The sequence below is a fragment of the Myxocyprinus asiaticus genome, chromosome 44 (assembly GCF_019703515.2).
Source record: "Myxocyprinus asiaticus isolate MX2 ecotype Aquarium Trade chromosome 44, UBuf_Myxa_2, whole genome shotgun sequence".
Lineage (NCBI taxonomy): Eukaryota > Metazoa > Chordata > Actinopteri > Cypriniformes > Catostomidae > Myxocyprinus > Myxocyprinus asiaticus.
Genome location: NC_059387.1, coordinates 15,345,149 through 15,358,256, shown reverse-complemented (window position 1 = coordinate 15,358,256; position 13,108 = coordinate 15,345,149). Strand labels below are relative to the sequence as shown.

The 13,108-nt window shown below is 38.8% G+C and overlaps 1 protein-coding gene across 1 annotated transcript; it reads left to right on the top strand.

The window, feature by feature from the left end:
• Positions 1-1,302: 1,302 nt before the first annotated feature.
• cdv3 (carnitine deficiency-associated gene expressed in ventricle 3) lies at positions 1,303-11,521 on the top strand. The gene is made up of 5 exons (XM_051686554.1): positions 1,303-1,716; positions 3,977-4,053; positions 4,895-5,022; positions 5,137-5,302; positions 10,251-11,521. Exons 1-5 carry the CDS (start codon positions 1,522-1,524, stop codon positions 10,375-10,377), a joined length of 693 nt encoding a protein of 230 aa, XP_051542514.1. The 5' UTR covers positions 1,303-1,521; the 3' UTR covers positions 10,378-11,521.
• Positions 11,522-13,108: the final 1,587 nt, after the last annotated feature.

The following is a 13,108-nucleotide window of genomic DNA, read 5'->3' as shown; positions in this document are numbered from 1 at the left end:
ATAATAACTGAGTCTGGGTATTGTTTTTCCATGTCTGTGATTTGATGTTGCTGTTGCAGCACTGCATTCCAGCATGCGTGTGGCGGGATATAAACACTCACCAGAATAAACAAGGATAACTCCCGCGGCGAGTAGAAAGGCTTACAGTTGATAAAGAGCGCTTCCAAATTAGGACAGCACATCTTCTTTAACGTTGTTACATCTGTACACCAACCTTCATTGATGTAAAAGCATGTTCCACTGCCTCTCGTTTTCCCCGTTAAATCCGAGATGCGATCCGCTCCGAACAGCTGAAAGCCCGGCAGATGTAACGCGCTTAGCCATTCCGGAGAATGGCTTCACTCAGCCAGGTTTCTGTGAAGCACAAGGTAGATGAGGTTAAAAAATCCTTGTCTGGTGGGTGAGGAGATGTAGTTCGTCCGTTTTGTTAGGAAGAGAGCGGAGATTCGCTAGATGAATACTTGGCAGCGCTGTTCGAAAGCCACGCCGATGGAGCTTGACTAGCCTGCCAGCTCGTCTCCCTCGCCTGCGTCTCTTCAACAGCACAGCTGCGCCCCCGAATAAAATGTCCAGCAAAGCATCCGAATAGTCAAAAATTGGGAAAAGATTGTCTGGTATATGCTGCCGAATGTTCAGCAGATCGTCCCTGGTAAAACTTTTTGGAAAAAGATTACTAAACACAGGACAAATTTACAAAAACAACAAAAGAACTGGAGAGCTCCACACCGAGGCGGCCATCCGCAGCGCCATCTTGTGGTTATATCAGAAGTTCCATCTTTCCTTCGTGCCAATAGTGTTTAACACTGCTTAACACATGGTGAATTATTGCATTAAGGGCCGTTAACAGGTGTTGTGCCTGTGATGGAGCATTAGTGGTGCTCTCTTGGAGCGAGAGAAATCAGTGACGCTCCGATGCTATAAAAACCCACACCTCGCTACAAGCACAATCATGCCGCTCCTCTCCTCGCTCCACTTCCACTCCGCTTACATACTCTGGTGTGGGATAGACTTTCAACACAAACAGTACAAATACAAACTAAATCAAAGAAATAAAAAATAAAATGGCATCACAAACAAATATCTAATTAATTTAACAGTGACACAGTTTCCTTGGCTTTCTTGTTTGATTGTTTTTTTTTTTTTAAACTGTTCAGACTCAGTGACTAAATACTGTAGTTGCACAATCACAAAACCAGCTCTGAACATAATGCTGCGATATGATTGGTGGAAGGCAGTAGGCACACATTATCGCTGTCAATCACAAAGCTGCTTTCCCATCCGGGTCACTTCATCGAGTACGCGTACTACGCAACAGTATCCGGTTCGTTGGGCGAGTGTGTCATACTTTCAGCTGGGTAGGGTGTCATGCTGCTCCTAGCACATCTTTAACCTGTGGACACACATGAAACATACGGACTATTGCCTATACACGCACGCAAGGACTCGACTGTTGTGGTTTCAGACGCCGATCTGATATTTCTGAGCTTATTTGGTGTTTGCTTGAATATATTTGTGGATAAGATGGCGGATGTGGCTCCGGCCGGCGTGGAGAAGAGTCTGGATGACTTCTTCGCCAAGAGAGACAAGAAGAAAAAGAAGGAGAAGGGCAAAGGGAAGGAACAAGTGAGCGGAGGAGCCGCGGTGATGGTGAAAAAGACGAAAAAAGAGAAGGAGAAGTCGACGAAGAGTGAGAATCAGGACGCACAGATGGAGAAGGTAACGCAGCATGAGCAGACCTCCATATCAGACAACATAGAAAAGCTGTGTGTCAAAATCTAGGGAGCGATATACCTAGACCTAGCGGGTTTTTTAACACTATAGACGCGTTTGAAAAATTAGATTTTCGATGTTCAAAACATCGTTCGAACGTTTCAAATGCTTTTCGAAACGCGCCAAAGATACCTCCAAAAGTTGTCTATGTTGGTTGTTTACTGGGTGGCACAGCCAAACAATCTTGTTTCCAGCCACTAACTTAAAGTTAATGCGTTTATTTTACTTGTATATGAAGAGATAGAGGTGATTGCGTTGATATTGTGCACTTGTTTTTATTTGTGTCCAATACAGTTGCTACTGTAAGATCCTGTCCACATTGCCACCCAAAAATGAAAATTCTCCCATTATTTACTCACCCTCATGCCATCCCATATGTGTGTGACTTCAGTTCTTCTGCAGAACACAAATGAAGATTTTTTTTTTAGAAGAATATTTCACCTCTGTTGGTCCTCACAATGCAAGTAAATGTTGGCCAGAACTTTGAAGCTCAAACAAAGGCAGCATAAAAATAATACATAAGACTCCAGCGGTTAAATCCATATCCTAAGAAGCGATATGATAGGTGTGGATGAGAAACGGGAAAACAATATTTAAGTTCTTTTTTTTTTTTCTTTTTTTTATACAGTAAATCTCCAATTTCACTTTCTTTTGTTTTTTTGGTGATTTGCAGTCTTCGTGCATATCGCCACCTACTGGTTGGGGCTGGTCAAAAGTGGAGATTTTAGTTAAAAAAAAGGACGTAATTGTTGATCTCTTTCTTTATCACCTATAATATCGCTTCTGAAGACACAGATTAAACCACTGGAATTGTATGGATTACGTTTATGCTTACTTGATGTGCTTTTTTGACCTTCAAAGTTTTGGTCACCATTCATTGTATGGACCTGCAGAGCTGAAATATTCTTCTTAAAATCTTCATTTGTGTTCAGCGGAAGAAAGTAAGTCATACACATCTGGGATGGCATGAGGGTGAGTAAATAATGAGAGAATTTAGTTTTTGGGCCAGCTATTCCTTTAACAACGATTAGTGATAATGTTTGTGTCTTTAGGCACTTCTAACATTGTGGACTTCCAGAAAGAAGTCTTGTTAACTTTTTTTTGACTAACAGTGGACGTACATGCATTGCAAGAGATGTTTTTTTGCCTTTCCCTGAAAGTCATGCAAAATCCCACAAAAACCATGTTATTTCCACCACATTTCAAATTTTATATTGTGTTCAATAGAATTCCGTGATGCCATTTTTAATGACAACTTTGTCTTTCTAAGGCTAAATTCATAGCTAACATTTTATGTATCCTATATACAATTAGTTAATTATTTTCACTTTTCATTATTATATACTCCTTGCATAATTTGGTAAACCAGTCATGTTGTACAGCTTGTTTTGGAAATAACGACCATTAAAATATTTTACTCAAGTTATATTTACCTTGATTTTAATTTTTTCTTCAAACATCACTTATTTCATGTCAAGCATGCTCTTCACTGACGTTTTCGTCGACTTGGTTAACAAGTACACAAACTTTTGAAAAAATTACAAGGGGCAAAATTACGGTTTGACAAATATATTTTTAAAAGTCCAAAAAGGCCTATTCCATAGAGTCTCAATTAATTTGAGGTCATAAAACATAATATAAAAAACAAAAAGTCATTTGATGTCAGCTACCAATTTATCATTAGACTAGCCAGCGCCTCCCAAGACTAAATGAGAGGAAGCTGTTTAAACTAAACGTTTAAGGATACAATTAATGGAATTCATGTTTTTGAAAATCCTGACTGTATTTGGTGCTTTTATATTTAGGCTTTTAATTAAGTAGTTCTGTTTCATTTAGATAAGCCTGCTGTGTGGGAGAAAGAGCAATGTGTTTCTGAATTACAGTTCAGATGAGGTTTTTGCTTATCTGGACAAAAGAAAAAGTTGTAAGGATAAAAAGTGGCATGTTCTAGTCCTGCCCTGCTTTCCACTACAGAAGTTCACAGTATTTTTTGTGGCTGGTTCATTCATTAATTAGTACGAGTACCCTCAGGAACAAAATGTCTTGACTGACCTCACTGTAGTTCCAGGAAAATGTATGCACACTTGAAAAAATGGTTTCAAATTGTATTCATCATTAAGTTTATGATGTGTTTTGTTTAATTTTAATGAAGTAGTTTCACTGGCATTATCTCCCTATTTCTTTCTAACTGTATCTCTGTCTCCAGGAGGATGAGGAATGGAAAGACTTTGAGCAGAAGGAGGTGGACTACAGTGGACTCCGACTCCAGGCCCTGCAGATGAGGTAGGAAGCACAAACATTTGACACATTTAGGCATGTGCTGATGCATACAGTGACCATAAAGACTATTTGGACACTTGAGCCACACTTAAATATGTATGAATATAGGTGAAATTCATTTAAAAGAAATAAAGCACAAACACCCTTTTCAAGCGCAACATTTCACAAAAAGAAGTTTGTTAGATTTCCGAGTATAAAAAAGTAGGTATATTGTTCAGAATTGGGACATTTAGTGTGACTTGAGTGTCCAAAAGTGTCCAGATACTTTTTGGTGGCCACTGTGAAATATCTTGATGTTTACATGGAAATGTCCTTGTGATAACTCTCTTGCTCGGTTGTGAAGGAAGAAGCGGGAGCCAGGTAAACTGTCGACTTGAGACTTTTATTTTCAGTTTTCAGTGACAGATGCAAAAAGGTAGTCTTTTCAGCTTAACAAAATGAACACGCACATGAACACAGCTGCGTGCGTCTCTCTATCCCCCTCCGGCGGTCTGGACTGCCCTTATATCCCTTTCCAGCTCTCACTGCAACACAAAACAGCTGTTAGAGATAATTTCCCACAGATGGCAATCTTTACCGCTCTTCCTCTCCTGGCCTCGCTCTCCACAGACGTTGCTCGGCCACGCCCCCATCTCCATAGTCCTATTCTGAAAATTCTTAATAGTTTGATTATTGTCGTCTAAGTAACCATGGGTAATCGTTGACACCTTATGACGTCATTGGTGCTTTCATGTTTGCCCTGGTGGTTTTTGCGTGTTTTTTTTCCCAATTGTTGGAGCAAATCTTGACACAAAGAGTGCTTCCTTGTTGAAAAATGTAATGGTGGTCTGGTTTGTCTTAACAGTGATGAGAAAGAGGAGGAAGAGTATGAGAAGGAGGAGGTGGGAGAGGATGGTGAGATCATTCTTGTCAGTGGTGATAAAGTTTCTGGACCCTGGAACAAATCAGGCGCCCCTGCTTCAGCTGCTCCTGGTTAGTGGGCAGTATTTGCATAAATGGCCACATTCACACCAAGAGGTATTGCATGTGTTTATTAAATGGCAATGTCTGTAATCTGTCTATACAAATGTCATTTTCTGCTTGCAGAGGTTGAAGTTGAGGTTCCTGAGCCCAAGGCACCTGGCGTGTATCGACCCCCAGGGGCTCGGTTAACAACTACTAAGAAAGGTCCAGCTCAAGGGCCTCCAGAGATCTTCAGCGATGCCCAGTTCCCCTCTCTTCTTTCCACCGCCAGACATGTGGAAACTCGCAAGTAAGACGTCACTCTTTTAATAGCCTGTGTGCTGTGTATTGCTAAACCAGATTATCCAGTCCACAACTGGAGTCCATAACTTCCTTCCTCATTTTTCCTTATACACTTATACACGAAGGATATGATTTTAAAGACAAAGACTGTCATACTACTCGTTCTGTTTTTTTCAGTATGTGCATGGTATCTGGTGTGCAAATTTGCTAGATACATGATATACTGCGATGACTGTATTCTGTATTATTATAGTACATTCTATATTAATATGCCAAGTCTCTGAGCTACCACAAACAGCCAACAATTAGGCCATTATTATTAATAATAAAAGTAACTATTAATACAGTTGAAGTCAGAAGTTTACATACACTTAGTTTGAAGTCATTAAAACTCATTTTTTAACCACTTCACAGATTTAATATTAGCAAACTATAGTTTTGGCAAGTTGTTTAGGACATCTTCTTTGTGCATAACATGAGTAATTTGTCCAACAATTGTTTACAGACAAATTGTTTCACTTTTAATTGACTATCACAATTCCAGTGGGTCAGAAGTTTACATACACTAAGTTAACTGTGCCTTTAAGCAGCTTGGAAAATGGCAGAAAATGATGTCAAGCCTTTAGGCAAATAGCCAATTAGCTTCTGATAGGCTAATTGGAGTCAATTGGAAGTGTACCTGTGGATGTATTTTAAGGCCTACCTTCAAACTCAGTGCCTCTTTGCTTTACATCATGGGTAAATCAAAAGACAGAAAACAAAACAAAACAATTGTTGACCTCCACAGGTCTGGTTCATCCTTGGGAGCAATTTCCAAAAGCCTGAAGGTACCACATTCATCTGTACAAATAATAGTATGCAAGTATAAACACCATGGGACCACGCAGCCATCATACCGCTTAGGAAGGAGACGCATTCTGTCTCCTAGAGATGAACGTAGTTTGGTGCGAAAAGTGCAGATCAATCCCAGAACAACACCAAAGTACCTTGTGAAGATGCTGGAGGAAACAAGTAGACAAGTATCTATATCCACAGTGAAATGAGTCCTATATCGACATAACCTGAAAGGCTGCTCAGCAAAGAAGAAGCCACTGCTCCAAAACCGGCATAAAAAAAAGCCAGACTACAATTTGCAAGTGCACATGAGGACAAAGATGTTACTATTTTGGATAAATGTCCTCTGGTCTGATGAAACAAAAATGTAACTGTTTGGCAATAATAACCATTGTTATGTTTGGAGAAAAAAGGGTGAGGCTTGCAAGCCGAAGAACACAATCCCAACCGTGAAGTATGGGGGTGGCAGCATCATGTTATGGGGGTGCTTTGCTACAGGAGGTACTGGTGCACTTCACAAAATAGATGGCATCATGAGGAAGGAAAATTATGTGGATATATTGATGCAACATCTCAAGACATCAGCCAGGAAGTTAAAGCTCGGTCGCAAATTGGTCTTCCAAATGAACAATGACCCCAAGCATACCTCCAAAGTTGTGGCAAAATGGCTTAAGGACATCAAAGTCAAGGTAGTAGAGGGAGCATCACAAAGCCCTGACCTCAATCTGATTGAAGATTTGTGGGCAGAACTGAAAAAGCATGTGTGAGCAAGAAGGCCTACAAACCTGACTCAGTTACACCAGTTCTGTCTGAAGGAATGGACCAAAATTCCAGCAACTTATTGTGAGAAGCTTGTGGAAGGCTACCCGAAATGTTTGACCCAAGTTAAACAATTTAAAGGCAAAGCTACCAAATACTAACAAAGTGTATGTAAACTTCTGACCTGCTGGTAATGTGATGAAAGAAATAAAAGCTGAAATGAATCATTCTCTCTACAATTATTCTGATATTTCACATTCTTAAAATAAAGTAGTGATCCTAACTGACCTAAGACACTGAATATTTTCTACGATTAAATGTCAGGAATTGTGAAAAACTGGTTTAAATGTATTTGGTTAAGGTGTATGTAAACTTCTGACTCCAACTGTAGCAGTACTAACTAGGGTTGCCACGGTGTACAGTGTTACCGGTTTTACTCGTTACAAGGGACAACACCAGTGTGAAAATTTTATACGGGGTAAAAGGGTGAAAAATTATGAATGGAACTTCCAATATCAATACAATAGCCTAACGAATAGAATAGCCTTAAATATAGAATAGTTGCCTAATGAAGAGTTTGCGACCCATGATAAATTAACCTAAATATCGCATTGAAAGTCAGATGTTCTTTACCAGTGTATCAAATTACACAGGCAGCAAAGTACATGTACTGACAGAAGATGTTTAATTGCAGGTAGTGAATATAATGTGCATGGTGGGTAACTGTGACGTCTCGGATTCGAAATGGCACAAGAAATGCTGTTAGAAACACTATAATATTTTTAAGAACGCATGTCTGACGCGCTGTTAATTCAGAGGCCTGCAGTCTCGTGGAACACGCGTATGTAAAGGGATCTCAATCTTTCTTTGTTTCAGTCTTCTGTTTTTTTGTTTTTTTTTGTTGCAAGAATAGTATCGTCTATGAGAATGCTGCAAATGACTTCAGACCATCTCAGCTCAGGAGTTCAGTTCGCTTTATTTCCACAGAGCAGTTCGTTGTGAGCGCAACTCTGCAGGGTCACTTTACATATAACCAATACATCTGTGATTAAATTATAAAATAATACAAAAACACGCTCACCTCGAACCATGATTTATATTTCAGTGATTATTATCATCATTATAATTATGTTTACATTTATAATTGTTTTTAGATCTTAATTTGTATTAGTAATTTTCCGCATGTTGTCATAGACGGATACTTGCGTGACGGTAAATGGAAAGGTGGTTATATATGTTTTTTTTGTTTTGTTTTGTTTTTTTACCACTTAGTTATTTTAATTACTTTTTTGTATCGTTTGAAATGCAGTTTGAATTTAGAAATGTCTTTTGGTTTAAGTTTTTATTTTTTTAAATAAATGAATTTTCCATGCAAAATCACTAAAGCAAGAATATTCACAGATCCCTCTTCTTTTTCCTTTCTTTTTTTCTTCTTTTTTTTTTTTTTTAAATAAGAATATTGTGAACATATTTCTTGCATATCGCCCGGCCCTAGGAGGGAACAAAACAAATGTATTCACACACATTCAAAGTCATTACTCTTCCGAAGCAGCTAAACTAGGCCCTGGGATGAAAGGAAATAAAACACCAACAATAAACCTGCAACAACCCACAATAAGTGATGTATTTGCCCATGATGGAGAGAATTCACGGATGAAGTAGGTTCGTTGCCAAAAAGATGTTGCCCTTCACAACTGTTGAAAAGCCATCTTTCTGAAAGTTGAACACACATTTTTATTGCACTTCATTTATTTCAGTTTCATTTGAAATTTTAATTAAAATAAATTAAAAATAAAGTTATAAGTTTAAATTCAAGCTGCCTTATGTTATTGTGTTGGCTATTGCTTAATGAAATTACCCCATTGTACCACTTTGCGTCCAACCAGCGGTAATACTGGTGTTAGTTGGTTTGAATGTGAACACCGCACCGGTGTGAAAATTATGATATCGTGACAAGTCTAGTACTAACTGTGATTGTTTTATTTGATTGGACTGCCAAAGTTTTTTTTTTTTTTTTTTTTTTACAATTTGTCATGCGTACTGGCATGTGAAACATTTATCATTGCATACTGCACACTGTTTTACATACTTAAAAATAGTTTATAATGTGTACTGCACAGTATGAAGGCTTTTACATACTTCTTAAAAATAGTATGCAGTTTTTAGTGTATACTGCACAGTATGATAGGTTTCACATACTATTTTTAAAATAGTATTTACAACCCCAATTCTTGGGACAGTATGTAAATTGCTAGTAAAAATAAATTATTTGTAAGTTCTATTCACCCTGTGCTATATTGAAAGCACAACAACGCATTATTTAATGTTTTACCTTGTGAATATTTGTTATTTTTTTTTAGAAAGTATAAACTCATTTGTATGTTGCAATCATTAGATTTTTATTAGGAACACCTGTACACCTACTTATTTATGCGGTTATCTAACCAGCCAATCGTGTGGCAGCAGTGCAAAACATAAAATCATTCAGATACGGGTCAGGAGCTACAGTTAATGTTCACATCAACCACCAAATTGGGCAAAAATTGTGATCTCAGTGATTTCAACCGTGGCATGATTGTTGCTGCCAGACGGGCTGGTTTGAGTATTTCTGTAACTGCTGATAAATATTTCTCTCTAGAGCGGGAATAAAGCACGTTTAGCGCAACGCGCTTTATTCCCTAGTGCTGAACGCGTTTTATTCCCGCTTCTCGTGCGTTGACTCTCTCCCCGCTATAGACATGAGGCGCCACATAAAGCCTGATTTACTGTACGTACAGTTGCAGGCATGGTTATTTTAACAACAGTAGCGGAGACTGATGCCAGTATACTACGGAGACTGATGCCAGTATACTACAGATACTGGCATCTTTTGCTTAAACACACTGCAGAAAACAAAAATGAAGAATAATGAAACTATATCCATCTGTCTGATGTGTGATTCAGACGGTTCAGCAAAGCCAGGTTTGTGTCAGGACAAGTTAACGTGCCGTCTTTAGACGTTTTTTTTCCCCGTCTAAATTTAGCTTTATTAATCAGCATGTTACGAGCCTTTCATAAGTAACAAACAGATTATTGTTCTAATTTTGTGAAAATTAATCAGATGTCATCATGGCATGGATGGCAAGGAAAGCCTATTTACACTTAAATTAAACAAACAGTATTTTAATACTTCACTGTTGTTTTGTTTTACATACTATTTAAAAAAAAAAATAAATAAATAAATATGCCATTTATTGTGTTTCAGCATGCAGTTTAGAGTATATACTTTGACAGTATGCAGTATACACTAGTTTTCCATTCTGATCAATGCCAAACATGCAATCCAAATTAAGGTAATTACAGAAATTGTTGTCTTTTTCTAGGGACCGAGAGATGGAGAAGACCTTTGAGGTGGTCAAGCATAAGAGCCGGGTCAGAGAAGGGGAAGGCCCAGCCACCATGCAGCATTTACAGTTAGATAACCAGTACGCCATCTTGGGGGACAAATAAAGCCATCGGTCCCCTTTCCCCCCAAGCCTACCACCAATGGTAGAGTAAGACTCGCAGGGGGAAGTTGACCTGCAGCTGTCTGGTGCAGTCCTGACCGAGCTGGAGACGCCTGTGCCCATTAACACACACACTCACTCGCACACAATTACGTACAATGCCAACAATAGATTCCTGTCAAAGCAACACCCCACAAATCAACATTTTGACAGTTGCCCGCATATAGTCTTTGAAATCCACTCATACACGGACTCGGCTGATAAAGGCCCTCCCTTATCAACCGCATTCAAACATGCTGCAGCTACAGGAACTGAAACGTAAAATTCTGCTTTATATGACACCGTACACCAAGACGAATGACACTGCATCAAACGAACAAGGCACCAAATGTTTATTATGGTGGATTTCCTCATGGGGTTGGTTGGTTGCCTGGCAGAGCCACTTGACATCAGCCAACTTTGAGTAAATGAGAAAAGCCACTTTGAGGATGAAGATCAAGACATTGGGTGGGAATTAAAAATTAAGAACTGCTGTGGAGAGTTTTTTTCTTCACTAAATCAGCTTCAGTAGCTCCCAAACCTTTGGTTTTTTTTCTTTTACATTGTGATGAGAGAAAGCTGGGAATTTTCAGTTTGGGCACTAGAGAGGGGAGACTACCTCAGTTTCATATCTGTGGTTACCATGTCGACCAGGTCCTGGGCTCTGATTGGCCACAAGAGGAACACTTAACGTTTCACCATAAACGTGAAAATTTTTCTCCCCTTTCTGCGGGCCTTTTTGCAAGATCTGTCGACAAGGCACGAGAGGTTTAAAGTCTTCAAATGTACTATTTAAAGTGGCCTTATTGTGGAAAAAGTATAAACGTGATGGGAGAGATATCTATATATATTTAGACAATGAGTTCGACAAATATTGCTCTGGAAGATGCTTCCTGGTCGTGTTGTTGGCAAATGCCTGCTTTTTGAATCTTACCACTCTGAGGAGGAAAAAACCACCTCTGCATCCCTCTGCAGAGAATGTAAGTTCTAAACTGTAGTTTAAAACAATGCGAATAATGTTCCCTAACAGTGTCCCTTTAATTCTCTCATTTTATTTGATTCCATGATGATTGGCATACCATTATTAAAGCTTAACCGTTCTAATCTCATATCATGGTTTCTGATTTGATGTGTATTTGTGATTGTTTTTCTTGCTGTGGCTGGTAGAGGATGATGTTGTTTGTATTCACACTTGGCAGTTGATTGTTCCAGTCTTATTTTGTCTGTTAAACTGGAGATCACAGCTGATAAGTCCATTTGAAATGTTATATTGGGCTCTCAACTTTACTGGCCATTCTACATAGGAAATTAGCCTAAAATTTTGCTCTGTCTCAAAATAGTTTTTTCATTGTTACAGCATTCTCTGCAGAATTATTTAGCGGTTATAATCTTCTCTAGCAAGTGCAATTCATACACAGGCTGATATATAAAATGTCAGCAGATTTCAAAATAACATTACCGTTTCATGTTTTAAGCCTTTGCAAAGCTACATTATATACAACCCCAACTCTGGAAAAAGTTGGGACAGTATGGTAAATCCTAATAAAAAAAAAAAAGGAGCGACTTGTAAATTCTCTTTAACCTGTGCTATATTGAAAGCACTAGAACAACACATAATTTGATGTTTTACCTTGTGAAATTTTGTGTGTTGAAAATATACACACATTGTCCTGCTGGAAAACCACTTTTGAATGCGTGTGATCTCCGGTCCCTCAGACGCCACTTTCTTAAAAACCGTCACACGTCTGTAATTGATATCATGGCATGGGCGCGGGAATACTTTGGCAAAACTTTGTCGGTCAACACCATTCACTGCTGCATCCACAGATGCAAGTTAAGGCTTTTCTATGCAAAGCAGAAGCCCTACATCATCACTGTCCAGAAGCACTTTTCTCACCTGAGATGGAAAGTACAATAGTGGAAACCAGTTTTGTGAGCGATGAGCCCACATTTAAAATAGTTTTTGGAAAACAAGCCATCATATTCTCTGGGCCAAAGAGGAAAAGGACCATCCAAGCTTTTATCAGCATCTGGTCCAAAAGCCAGTGTCTGTCATGGTATTGGGGTGTCAGTGCCCATGGCATGGGTAATCTGTGAGGGCACCATTAATGCAGAAAGATATGTACAAATTTGGGAACAACATATGCTGCCGTCTTTTCCAGGGACTTAATACACAACATACAGTTCCAAACACCATACTGACTGGATTACAAGTGCATGGCTGTGTAAGAAGAGTGTGGGTGCTAGATTGGTCTGCCTGCAGCCCTGACCTGTTTCCAACTGAGAATTTGTGGTGCATTGCAAAATACGGCACTGAGGCCCCTTTTAATTGTGTAGCTGAAGACCTGCATAATGGATGAATGGGGGAAAAATCTGCTTGTTAAATTTGTCTTCAGTGCTTAAACACTTAAGTGTTAGAAGAAATGCTGATGTTACACAGTGGTAAACACTCGACTGTCCCTATTTTATTGGAGTGTGTTGCAATCATCTGATTTGAAATGTGTGTATATATATATATATATAAGACAATTAAATATACAAGGTGAAACCACATGTGTTGTTGTAGAGCTTTCAATTTATCACAGGGTGAGTAGAATTTACAAATCCCTTTGTTTTTATTAGCACTTTCGGTAACAAGGTTCCATTTGTTAACATGAACCAACAATACTTTTACAGTATTTATTTAATAATCTTAA

Excerpts from the sequence above, each read along its gene's own strand:
- cdv3 (XM_051686554.1), top strand. The coding sequence starts at position 1,522 with ATGGCGGATGTGGCTCCGGCCGGCGTGGAGAAGAGTCTGGATGACTTC. Across the intron at positions 5,023-5,136 it reads CCCTGCTTCAGCTGCTCCTG|AGGTTGAAGTTGAGGTTCCT; the intron begins GTTAGTGGGCAG and ends TTCTGCTTGCAG. Across the intron at positions 5,303-10,250 it reads AGACATGTGGAAACTCGCAA|GGACCGAGAGATGGAGAAGA; the intron begins GTAAGACGTCAC and ends GTCTTTTTCTAG.